This window comes from Ammospiza caudacuta, chromosome 1 (genome assembly GCF_027887145.1).
Source record: "Ammospiza caudacuta isolate bAmmCau1 chromosome 1, bAmmCau1.pri, whole genome shotgun sequence".
NCBI classification, from domain to species: domain Eukaryota; kingdom Metazoa; phylum Chordata; class Aves; order Passeriformes; family Passerellidae; genus Ammospiza; species Ammospiza caudacuta.
The window spans coordinates 69,918,063-69,931,769 of NC_080593.1; the positions used below are offsets into that span (position 1 = coordinate 69,918,063).

The window sequence follows — 13,707 nt, forward strand, 5'->3', positions numbered from 1 at the left end:
TAAGGCAGAACTTACCAATCAAGTCACTAGGAAGCCCGCCATACTCCAAAATGCCTATTAGCTATCATAAAACCATGCCATGCAAAAACACACTCCTTTACCTCACCTACTCAGAGAACTCTCATCCTGGCATCTCTTGCATCTTCCCCTTCAGCTTTGTTTACATCCTTTGAGATTTGCATTCCTTCTTTAGCCCATGCAAACCAAGAGATATTCCAGGCATCTGTGTGTGCATTGCCATGGTTACCTAGTACATCTGCAGCAAAATGGGTTGGTCCATGACCTGACACCGCAGCTCCAGGAACACATTCCTCCCTTGTCCACTGCTTCTCAACCTCTCTGGCTGCAGCTGTTCTTTGGAAAATCTCAATGCAAGCAACAGTGGGGTACCCAACACAAACTCTCCCAAAGTCTCTAGCACGTTTTTTCCCTATCCAGTGTCTCTAAGTGTGTTTTTTGGCACGTCCAGTCTTTGAAAAATTCCAGACAATTTTTCCAGCAAGCCATCATAAATAGCACACCTGCACATTTGACCTGCTGCATTTTATTTGAGGGTGCAGTCATCATTACTTGAAAATTTAGACTTGGAAATTGAGCCTCCAAAGCCTGCTTATGAGAACACCTGTGACCACACAGCCGAATCTGTCAGGGAAAAACAAAGGTTTGGAGCACAACAATAAGGACCAAGAAATCTTAACAGTCTCAGCTGGTTGGGGGACAAACAGCTCCCTCCTAGAAGAGCAGTTTAGGTTACTTTGGTGTCACAAATTTTACAGTACAAATTGAATTAACTGTGACCTACTTAGATATTAGCAAGCCAGACATCACTCCTAAATAAGTGTTCAATATCAAATGAGGTATAAACAACAAAATATTGATAAAATATAATGAAAACAAATTTCAATCCAGGCAGAAGGCATATGTATTTCCACAACTGGCTCAAATTTTCACAGAAACAAAGCTTATTAACTTTGTTTTTTAAGCAACATCACTCTCAAGGGTTTTTTCTCCAGGCAATATTTATAACAAAATAGATATATAAACTGTTGTGAAGAATCCTTGCTCACACCATTCATCTCTTCCCATAATTAAGGTTTCTAATATTCATACCAAATTTGACCTATTAAAATAAACTTAAAGCAATGATGTAATATCTGGAAATGGTACACTAAATATGTGTACCACACAATGTCAAGGCAAACACAGATATATCAGATGGTGATTCTGAAAACACAAATACCAATAAACTTCTGCAAGGAAACCAAAAGCTGTAAATTCGAAATGGATTTGTAGTTATAGTTACGTAAAATAAACTGAAGTTCTCCAGACTTGATTTAGCATGGCTGGAACAGAGTGGACAATTTGTCTGCATCTCAACTGCAAAAAACTCCAGGCAAATGAAAAATCACCACCAAAATGATGACTTGTACACCTACCTTTTCCATTTATTGTTAATGCTGATGCAATTGTGGCTGTTACTGGCACTGGCAATTGTGGCACTAATGGATGTATCCTTGGTCGGCTCCCCATCCTAGCACGCTCTGCACCAGGTCCTAACAAAGCTCCCACTGGTTTTTCAGCTGCTACTTCTGGTGCTACAGAGTCATCTTGATCTTGCTCTATATGGTCCATTTTATCTGGGCTTTCATTCTGGAAGCCATCAACTGTTGTCCGGCTCTTAATTGGACTTTTGGGCACTAGGATTTTAATACCTGATTTTGCAAGGTCCATATTTTTACGTCCAGAAAGCGACGGTGAATTGTTTTTCCGGAACTTCTGTGTGGCAGAAAAAAGTTGACTATTTTTTGACTCGTGTTCTTTAGTCATAACTAAAGATTTAGAAGATGTCTTTGAAAAAGAACTATTGGTAGACCTAGAAATTTGTTTTCTGGCATTATTTGGAGAGGTCCTGTTTGTCCTGGTTAATGTGCTTTCTTTCTGCTTTTCATTGTGGCGTCTGTTAAATTCATGTATATATTCCTCACAATTGACAAGGTGCTGTTCTGGCTCCCAAGTATCATCTTCGCTGTCGTATCCTTTCCATCGCACCAAATACTCTGTTTTTCCTTTCTTGTTTTTCCTCTTGTCAACAATTCTCTCTACCTGTTAGAAATCAAAAATAAGCATTAGGCATGGCGAGATATACAACTCAAGAGAGTGACCTGCATGTAAATAATTTGTTAAGTGCAGACAGATTATAAAATTTTCTTGTTGTTTTGTAATCTGTACTTTAGTTCCATAGTATTACAGTCTTTCACTGCTGACTGGAAATCCCTCACTTTAAACTTTAGATTGTTACTTTTATCTCAAAAACATGTTCTAGAATATCAAAATTGTTCTTCACTAAGTATTTTGCATGCACAGGAATCTGAATATAACATCTTAAAATTGACAATCAGCACTGGCCTCAGAGAAGCTCTTGCACCAACCTCAAGGTGGACATGATTTCCCTCTCTCAATACAGAAGTCATGTTTAAATATGCTGTATAAATACAGGGTGTTTACCTTACCAAACTTATCAATTTGATATTGTTTGAATAATTTGCTTGCTTAACATAAGGCATACGTGAGAATCTCTCACTTACAATGAACTAACCTTTAGCTATCAGGGACAATATGGAACAGCTTAGGAACTGGGGCAAATTCGGATGATTTTTTTTTTGAGACTTCTTGTGAAAATAGAATTTGTTTTTGCCAGAGCCTTTGATACACATACTTGAACAAATTACCATGCCTCACTTATCTGCAAACAGAGATGATATTTATGTCACAAGTATTAAGCATGCACATTCTACAACTGCATGTGGAGCCCACGGGCTGGAGGAATTCAGGCACTGGGGTGAAGTGGGCAGGGCAGACAGCAGCAGCTGCAGGGGCAGAGGTTCATGCCTCAGACTAAAACTTATGCCAATCATGCTAATCCTGTGGAAAGGGAATTCTTTTACTGAAAAAGATGTAAGTGCAAAGCTAGTCTTAGGGTTTCCCCTTTTTATTTCATTTTTTCTACCCACACTGATTCTTCTGGTAAATCCTCCATCCCACTTCATTTCAGTTATGGTACTGATATAGCTTTCTTACTCATCTCTCTCTTCTTTTTGGTAATAAAAAAGGCAGGTGTTTGGGACCGTTATTTATTAATGTAAGTCCCAGCCCTTCATGATAAAAACCATGCATAGAAGCTGAGATCACACCTACCTAGAGGAACCTCTAAAGAAAGACTGACATTTACAGGAGCGGAATTAACCCAAATGGAATGTCTACAGAACAGTTTAGAAGGATGGCAGGAAAATACAAGGACGTATGGTGCACATATAGACAGTGTACATATATGGTATATGATTCATTACCAAATCACATGACTGCTGACAACAGATCTTCTTAAGAGTGCATCTCAATTTTACATGTGACATGCTATCATAATGTACTCCCAGGTTTTCAACACTAAGGTTAAATGATTACTATTATTATAATCTCAGCAGCAACATAAGGACATACCCTACAACTGCATGTGATACCCTGCAGGTGTTGTACTGTGTCATCAGCCTGTTGTTCAGCTCTGTGTGCATAGGTCTTAAACTCAACCAAATCAACGCCACAAAAAACAAGAAATTAATACAAACAAGCTCCACTTTTGCCTTGTTAATCTGCTCAATGCATTCTATAGAGAGATATGAAATATAAATTGTCCAAATTTTATTTAAAATCTTAAAATACATAAAAACTATTTTTATTCTGATTATTTAACTTTCTAGTAGTTACTGGGATTGAAACTACGCAGCTAGAAAAATGAAACTTGTTTTTCCACAAAACTATTTAAAGACAGCTTAAAAGAAAATGTGACTCCAAGAATTGAAGAAAGTCACAACAGAGAAACATGCCTTCAATTTTTTCTTAGTAGAGACCAAGTAAAAAGACCTTCAAATATTAAGTCAGAAATGTTAAATTAAAAACTAAGAACAAAATCATGAATCAAACTTCCTCTCTTGTCAAAAAAGCAGTTACTGGTAGTCTTGCTTATCCTCTCTGCTTCTCTTGACCTTCTAAAATAGACTTTAAGAGCATGATTCTCAGAGAAATACCTCTACTACTACACCAAGGTATTTTTATTCTCTAATACAAAATCTTTGTAATGAACAGCATCAATTACTGAGCACAAAGTCCTACCACTGTCTTTCAGTACTGAAAGGCCACCCATTAAGGACATGCCCTTTTCAAGTAGGAAGCCATCCCTGTCATCCAAAAAACCAGATACCTTGCAGAGATAATAGATGAAGTCTAGAACAGGAGACACAAAAATCCATTCTTAACCTGATGATTTATGGAGCAAGCAGGAATGCATAAAGAAAACAGTTATATTTAGCTGTATTGTCCAAGTCTGCAACAAAACCTACTTTGACATTGCTCTTTTTGATTAAAAGGATTTTTTTGTAACCCTTCATTTTTTCTTGAACACATCTTTTGTTTTATATACAGCACAAAATTTACAAGAATTAACCTGTGATACACAATTTATCATGCAGATTCAGAGCTTTAGTGAGGGACTTCTTTTTTTGCATTGACTCAGTTTGGTTAGTCTGACTCCCCCAGAAGCACTTGAAAAACTGCTCAGGAATATTCTGCCTCAATACTTTTGCTGATGATAACAGCGTCATAAGTGTTTCTCACCCAGAGCTGGGAGCAAGATACATCCTTAGCCATAATCACACTAGAAATGCTGACTAGTACTTTGTGACAACTACCATTTTTACAGTGTCCCATGCCCTGTCCCATACCATGGGCTAGTACTTAGTTTTAGAGATTAAAAGGTTCTGCAGGATTTGCCATTAATGGTTAGTTTTCAAGTGTTGTATAAGAATCACAACAGAAGACAAAACAACATAAAAAAAGATAAAACAGGTGTGAGGGAAAGTTATCAGGCAAACTACCTGGGTGGTAAAAAAAATAACATCTCCCAGTTTATTTTAGCATGCTAAGTTATCACTTTCCCCACCTGGGGGGCACTGATCAATGACACTCAAAAACTCAGGCAGCAGAAGAACTGACAGAAAAACAATGAGCTGCTCAGAGGTATAATCAAACACTGAAATGCCAAATTATAATCCCACTAACCACAACTATACCTGAGATTTCCCATCTGTAAAATGGTAAATTTCTCCTCCCTCCACAAATGTGGTAAAATTGGTTCATGCTTGCTCTCCCTCCCTGAGGATTTTAATTGCTTTTATTACCAAATTATACACAATTTACACTCAAAAAACCTCCCAACAAATGAACAAACAAACAAAAGTTTGCATGGTTGCAGGCTGAAGTGTCGCCTGGCTACAACATCACCAGGTGAAAATGACAACACTGCAACTCCTCCCTGTCCTGTGCTCGGAGACAACAGCTCCTCCCCATCTGTCAGCACAGCTTCTTCCATAATTATTCCCTAATGTAGTTCTGCCAAAGTGACCTGGTTTAGATATTAAGAATACCTGAGTTAATGTAGGCATCCTGAAATAACTGGTTTGGAGAGCAGCCACATAGGCAGTGTTTTCTGACACATCTAAAAGGACTGCAACTTTCAACAGAGGACAACAAACACCTATAGGCTGGACTGGTCCAGTAACCTCATCGTCAGGAACAGGACATGCATTCTTAAAGCCTGATGAAAGCTTCTTAGTTCAAGTCACTAAAAGTAAGCATGAAATTCAAAAGAATATTCTCAATCTAAAGCAATATCATTTAGGCACATTTGTAAATTCAATATAAGGCATGCACTCAGTCACTGTACATGTGTGTATATATGAAAAAGATCATACTTTGAACATTTGAAGAAATTAAACTAAAGGTAAACACCAACTAAATCTGTTGGTGGGTGAGAAGGCAACAAAAAACAGAAAGACCAAAATGAACACATGTAGGCAGGTAAATATTCAATGAGTATTGCCTTGTTTATAATAAATCCACTGTACATTCCCATCATGTTGCTTTCTGGCCTCATGCTTGTGTCAGGCTAAATTAATTTAAAGTTTACAAAATAGAATCTATTGGACTTCATACTCTACCTGTTGTCTGTAAAATACAGGAGAAGGCCTTGTTCTGTTAGCTGAAGGCTATGCCTACATTTCTGTTTTTGTTCAGAGCAGTAGTGCAATTTGGAAGCAAATCCTTCCCTCCTCTGCACTATTCCTGCTTACTGTGGAATGGTTTTATTCACAGACCAGTTTTGGTATACAGGATGTGGATTCTTTATGGAGAAATATAAACTGGAAATGGAAATGTACCAATGCATCTGTCACACTTCAGCCCCTAAGGGGGCACACAGATCCAAGCAAGTAACACCTCTGAACAGTTTCAATACATGTAGTGGCATGGATATTTGATCCTGAGGGGCACCACTAAATCTAGTCCAAAATAAAAGTGCTGCACAGCAGAATATGTAGAGGTGGGGGCCAAAGCACCAACTGCTTCACTCTACTGATTTTCTCCACTTGAGCCAAATTAATTCTGGAGATATTCCCCAAGTCAGAGACTGAAAGCTGGAATAAATGCTAGTCTTACATGACATATGTATGCACTGCAAATGAACAGTCACCCTTTCTTAAACTGGACACTATTTCATACACAAATGGGACCTAAATGATCCCCCATATGCAATCAGCAATGTTTACAAGTGGTTGCATCTTCCATTTATTAAAATCTTGCAGAAGTAAATGATGAAAAGTATTCAAATACTTCTTATTGCAAATAAAATAAATGCATTCTACATTAAAAAATCAACTAATAAATAGCAGCATACCACATAAAAACCATTAAGTGCCATGTTTTGCTTAAAGTAGTTTTGGGGAAACAGATACGCAAAAAGATATTTGATGAGGATATCAAAACACATCTGAAGGTCTGTAAAATGAGCACTAAAATCGTATTTTACACATTTTAATAGAAAATACATAATTTCCCATAGGACAACTTAAGACCAAGTCACAGTATTGCTCACTGCAGTTAGCACCAGCAGGGAAATCTGAAAAACAGCTTAACACATACACACAGAATATCAAAATCTGTATAGAAAAGAATGTAAAAAACCAATATTATATGGCTTAATATCAAATAGCATCATCAAGAAATTACACTAGGACATCATATAAATCCAAGAGTTCACCTTCACTGCAGCTCCACGTTGCTCCCTTGACAGGAGCCTGGGAGAGCACACATAAGGCTGCTGCCACATGCTTGGAGCTGACTGATTTGATTAGCAGAACAGACTGATTGGATTAGCAGCCGATGAATTGCTGTAAACTGAGCTGCTGCATCCTTACAGCGTGACTGACCTGAGTGTCTGTGTAGCACAGGGCTGGCCATGGTGAGGCTGTATTACACATATATTGTTCTGCAAGCCAGAGCTGTGGATATAAATGTGGATCAGATGTGGGCAGATTACTGCCTTTCTGTCAAATTAGCTTCAGCAGATGATGCAGTTTTTGTGTTGCTTTTGTGACAGCTCTGCAATGAGGGGTGATACCTGATCTGGCTGAGGCCTGACAATACAGTCCACCAACTCGACTGCCTTCAGGCACCAGCAGGATGAGTTCATACAGGATCATCACTTCCCAAGCCACAGCCACTCCCAACCTCCTGTGGAGGCAGCAGTGTGTGCAGAGGGACTGGAACACATTCACGTCTATGAGCAGGAGTCCCATAAGGGACTAATGCACTTCTTGTGGTCCTTCACGCTAGCAGTGCAATAAAGAGAACTGCACAGCTCAAACTCCTTTCAAAAATTTAAGAGCTGTGCTAAAACAAATATTAAGATTTCTCTTTTTCCCAAGCTCTATTTCAATCAAAGGCTGTCCATTTCTTTAGGATTCCTGGACACAAGTCATGCAAGAGCTAACTTTGAGGCTATCTGTAACATTCAATTAATAAAGTGGCCTGTGGGTTATAATTCACATTTTAATTCATCATCTATATAAATTTCTTATCAAATTGCATATAAAATTTCAATTGTCTCAGTGAAGTTCATTATTTATCATCAGCTTTAGGTTTTACATCCTCTCATGGTCTTAGCAAACACAATAGACAAAACAGTTTAATTACTGCATTCTCATCAATGCCAGTGATTCCAGGGAATCACAGCTATGGTGCATGCCATGCCTGGCTGCACATCCACCTCCTGAAAAAGCATTTCAGGAAGTTTTATACTTGTACCTATATTAAACAAACTAATCACTGTATGTGCAACTCCTTTATGATGTATTCAAAAGTGCAGATCGCAATCAGAAAGCAGATCTCTGTAAGAAGCCTTTTCTGTACAGGACATCAGGGAAACGGGTGTGGAGGGAGAACCTGTGACAAAGTCACTTTGCTTTAGAGAATTAACTCCCTGGATAAACAGTCTGCCTGAGACTTACTTCCTCACAAGTCACCACTGATGATTGATGCTAAACTGTCAGCATCACAGATCCTTCCCGATATAATTTCCAGAGAAATAGTTACAACAGTTGTGATGCAAGTTACAGCCTACTGCAGAATTCATCAACTGCTTTACCCTAATTATAGTTACCTAGCTATTGCAAGAATGCTTAGAAAATCTTAATCTCATTTCATCAACTCACTGTCCACAACATTTCTAACCTTCTATTTACACCAAGGTAAGACAGACATTTATTTTCTACTTTGCATAAAAGCAGAATGAAAATCCATGCAAAACTGGTAATATATATACAAACATAATATAAACAATTAGCTGCAACAATGGATTCTTACCAAACATACACTGTTTGCCTCCTTTAGAAATAAGAACAAGTAGCATCAAATAGGCTTATCATCTTGAATGGAAAAGGTCATAATCAGAAGAAACTATGAAAAACCACTAGCATTGAATTTAGGATACACATTTTTGGCAGTCAAAGCTGTTACATAAGTATTACTATGTTTATTAAGTTACTAACAATTTTATCATCTCTAGAAGATTTCAGCATCGTCCACATATAGAACACCAAAGGAAATTCTTCCCATCTTCAATTCATTTGTAAAAACTACATGATAGGATGCAAATCCTGGATGTTTTTTTCCAAGAGGTAAATATTCTGTCTGCACTTGCCAAATTCTCTAGCTTATATCTCTCCACTGCAGTACAAAAAGTGAAGGTCCAAAACTTGGTGCTACCAATGCTAAATAAAAAAAAAAAATAGAGAAAACTGAAAGCTATTTATTTGCTAAATAAAAAAAAAAAATAGAGAAAACTGAAATGCATACTTATTATTGGCAACTCTGGCAACATGAAAAACTCTCAACCAAAGAATGCCCATATTTTGTGTGTGATTGATAATTTGTGAAAATGTAGAAATAATCTAAGGCTACCTCACAGCTTCCACAGCTTGACAATTATTTACTTAAAGGATAATTGTCACTTTGTCCTTCAACAAGAACAATAAAGACTTTGTCAATATTAAGCATCAGGACTACAGACTTGCTTTCAAAGCAGGAGAAACTGGACCTTCAACAGTGCTCAAGTACAAATGACTGATAAAGATTCAAAATATTTCATCTAAAAGGAGTGTCTTAAGGAGAGACTAGGTCACAGCAAAACTGCACTCCAAGTGTTAGAGAACACCTTGCCACAGCGAAGCAAACCCCAGAAATGGGAATTGTAACAAGAAAGAGGAGCAGAAAAAAGAAAATCATAGGACAGTTGAAGAGTGAACTTGGTATGCTGTAGTCAATTTATCAAATTTCATTTAATTCTACAACAGTTTCATCTACCAACACCAAACAAGGCTTTTCAGCAGCCTACTGCCTACAGAAGCACCGATGTCAAGTCTGCTATTGTAGAGCTGACCAGCCTCAGTAAGACGGGACACAGACCTCAGCTCTTAGAAGCTTATTCAGTAGCAGTCTCCTCCTTTTTCCTCTTAGAGGTCTGGGGATGCTAGTTCTAAGTATAGTAGCAAGAGCTTTCTCTGGAATCACTTCATCCAAGAAGGCACAATACACACTTAGAGCCTCCTACCTGGCTCCTCTCACTCTTGCATCAAAAGCTTATTTCCATAAGAAATAAAGCTCCTGGATACAAGACCATGACTGAATTTTTGTAGTCAAATACAAAGATGCTAAAAAATTATAAATCACAGTTAAGAACAACATTATTTGCTGGCTCCTTCTGTATTCCTTACCTCAATGCCAACATGTCTTAGAGGAATGTTTGTCCCTGGTCACTCTACTTGCAATAGGACTTCTCTCAATACTTGATCTAGAAAAGCTGGTGATACAGAACTTTCCCCTAATTAATCAACCTCAGTGAGTGCTTGCACAGCTGCCTCTTAGTTGTGACATTCTATTCCTTTAAGAGATTTATTAGCAGATGAACTTTTTTTCCAGACGGGAAAGGTATTTCTCTGTTTGGGTCTCAAGTCTCTCCATCTTTAGACTGAACCTAAACTCATTTCTTATTTAATACCACTGCAGCTTCCATGACTACACCCTCCCATTCACTTTTGTAACTAGGCTGTGGGGTACAAATAAAGCTGTGGGATTGCTGGTAACTGTGCTTGGCAAAGATTCTTCCAAATTCCAAGGTTTTAAAGTTTATTAATAAAACCAGGTTTTACAGTGCTCATCCAGTGTGTACCCTCCTAACAACAACAACAACAAAGACCCAGAGTATATACAAATATGTTCATGCTCTTCACATAAAATTAGCTTTTTAGTAGGCCTGCACACTGCACATGAGTAGTACAAGTTCTGCAGTAAGGTATGTATTCAAATTACTTTCTTGTTTCACCAGTATTTGCAACTTCCTAAGCTTTATTCTTCAAACATGTCAATCAGAAAAAAACTACCCTACACTGCATCACTGGTTTTAACACACATAACCTCCTGCTAGTGTAATTTGCATGAAGACATATTCCCAATAATTACCATTTTCCTGAAATGCATCTAATGCTTACATACATTTTAACATCAAATCACTAATTACTCAACCTAACATTACACTGATATTAAAACTTCTGAATTAAAGGGATTGATGATTAAGATTGATTTCTGTTGTCTTTTGAAAATATGCACTGTCTTAAGCTCTGTTACTTACTGATCCTATCCACCATCAGTTCATATATGCATACTAAAGTAACAGACACCAGGTATTAATCTGATTACTCTGACGTAGGTCAATAAAATACCTCCAATTTCAAAATCCCTCATGCTTTGGCAAGGAGAACAAAGCAGAAGAAACAAAGCATTTTAGGCTTGGAAAATGTCAGCTTCATCAACAGCACCTTTTGTTGAGGTAAAGAAATTTATCTTTCAATAATTCAGATTTTTTTTTTAGAAAAGCTGGGTAGCAGCAACTTCTCTATTACATGGTTAACATGAATTTCTGAAGCAATATACATATAAAAACCTTCTCTGTAAGCATCTTCTATTTCCTGTAATGTGGAATCAAGCAGGATAAGGAAAATCACATGTAGTTTCCTAGAACTGGGTAATAAAATATTTTAAAAGGTTATTCTTTAATCAAACCACTTCTTGAACATTATTTTTCTACAGAAAGCAACATCTCAACAGTGGCTGTAGCATGAAGTAGCCACTGAACTCTTGATATAACACGTAAAAATTGTGCCCTTTAAGGTCACAACACAAACACTAAACCAACCTGAACTATTTGTACTGCAGATTTTGCCACTGCTCTTTAAAGTCTGTAAATAGGCAGAGCTTCTTCCCAAAAAAGGACCACAATTGAAGTCTCCACTTAGGCAGAAATGATACAGCACTACAACTTGCTCAAGTCCCTCCTCAAGAGTAAAGGAACCAAGAGTTACCTTCTACAAGGCCAAATGTCATTCTCTGTCTGCATTCCAGTCCTTCCTCCTGCACAGATGTCATATAAAATAATCTGCCAACTTTCTCATATAACTACAAAAATATGGTAAACAAACTATCACCTGCTTTTTGCAGAGGAAGAACATATTGTTCTGTATTTTCCTCCAGCTATGGATACTATATTGGCTTTTGGTGTCTCCTTACCCACGTGTTGGACTTCTTTTACTCTTTGGAAAACAATAAAATAATCTCTCATGCTATCTCCTTCACTTTCAGGTGCTTTTTATCCCTTTCCCTCTGTCCCTGTGTGAATCTGATACTGCTATTTGCAGTGCTTTTCCTAATCCCACATCACAATTTGCTCTCCAAAATATGCCTTGAGGATTACTTTCCTCATAATTTTATAAGGTAATGGTGTATTAAATCCTTACACATTTCTCCAGATTCAAGTAATTTGCAAAACACTCTGCAAAATAACACTTATTAAAAAAAAATTTAAAATCATCACGTTCACTTCAATCTAAGCAGTTGTTCACAGTACAGCAACTGTTCACAAAAAAACAGATTTTATTATACAGAAGGCATTTCAATTTAGACCCAAACTTTTCTTTTTGCCTTAGTTATTTCAATGATAAATCTAAAATTATTTCTATAGTGTAGAGAATAAACAACTGTCTCACCTCCTTCTTTATAAAGAGAAATTCACTAACTTAAGGTATGCATGGAGAATCAAGACTTAGGCATGTAATACACTGGCATCGATCTTCCCCTCCACTGTGTCTTTTCATACCTTAAGTCAGTTTAAATACACTGTAATCATGAACACTTTTTAAATTAAGAGCTGTTTTTTATATCTAACACCCTAGCCATATTGCTCTTTCTCCATCCAAAAAACCCTGATATCCAAAGTAATACCACAAAGACAACGAGAGAATTTATAGAACATTATCTTCACACTGCAATATAAGCATTATTTACAGTTGTCTGCACTGAGAAACAGTCACCACAGGCCAGTGTCACCAGCAGGGAGCTACCCTTCAGAGACAGCTACAAAACCTCTTTCCTACAGAAGCAATGCCAGCTGGTTTCTTTGCACAAAGAAGTCCTCAAATTCACGGTAGCTCAGCCAAGGTTGAGCCAGTTGGCTCCCTAACTTCTAACCTTGGTAATCCTGCCTCCATAAAATAGAGATAATTCACTTAGAAGCAAGTTTCCAAATTACAGGAATATGGCATCATAGTTATTATTGCACAACCCAGTTACAGTAACATTGAAATATAAAAGCATAGTTTAATTTCTTTAAAATTTTCCTGGAAGGCAGGTGAGAATCCTTTTTTTTCTATACATGTCTTAATGCTTAGCATTATTAGTGTATCCAAAGGATTTGTACTGCAAATTCCTTGTCAAGTGTTTGTTTATAGAAATAGTCACATTTTAAAAACATTTGGAATTCAGAATCTTCATTAAAACAGATACTCTCCCTTTTATCAGGTGCTGCTAATTAATCTAGTCATTTGTTGTCAATGCCCAGTACCATCTGTAAATTCAAAACAGCTAGTGATTAACTTGAATATATTTTAAAGAATAATTTAAAAAAACATGCTTGTATAAAAGAGGTCTTCTGTGACCATTTTGGATAGCATTTTTAATACTTTAGCACCTTAGTATACTCAGCCCAGGATTTCATCTTATCTCTATAGTTACTAAAAATTAAACTAAATTAATTCATATAGTTACTGTTACAGGAGTGGTACAGAGAACAGAATTTAGTCTCTAAAACAAATGCACAAATTTAGATGCAATCCAAAGCACTAGTGTGTGTGTAAATGGATTTCCTGAAAACAGGAAAGTACAGTGTCCAGACGACTGTACTTTATCATCTAGCTCATGAGACTTCATCTTCCA

The 13,707-nt window shown here is 37.2% G+C and overlaps 1 protein-coding gene across 5 annotated transcripts in view; it reads right to left on the minus strand.

The window, feature by feature from the left end:
• The window catches only part of CDYL (chromodomain Y like), a 104,039-nt gene that overhangs the window by 55,286 nt on the left and 35,046 nt on the right, over positions 1 to 13,707 (minus strand). For all 5 annotated transcript variants that reach the window (XR_009275044.1, XM_058810248.1, XM_058810257.1 and 2 more), the window contains one exon: positions 1,437 to 2,103. Coding sequence is in view for 4 of the 5 variants with exons in the window: in XM_058810248.1 (XP_058666231.1) it covers positions 1,437 to 2,103 (667 nt within the window). In the remaining variant the exon portion in view is untranslated. The remainder of the gene's footprint in view (positions 1 to 1,436; positions 2,104 to 13,707) is intronic.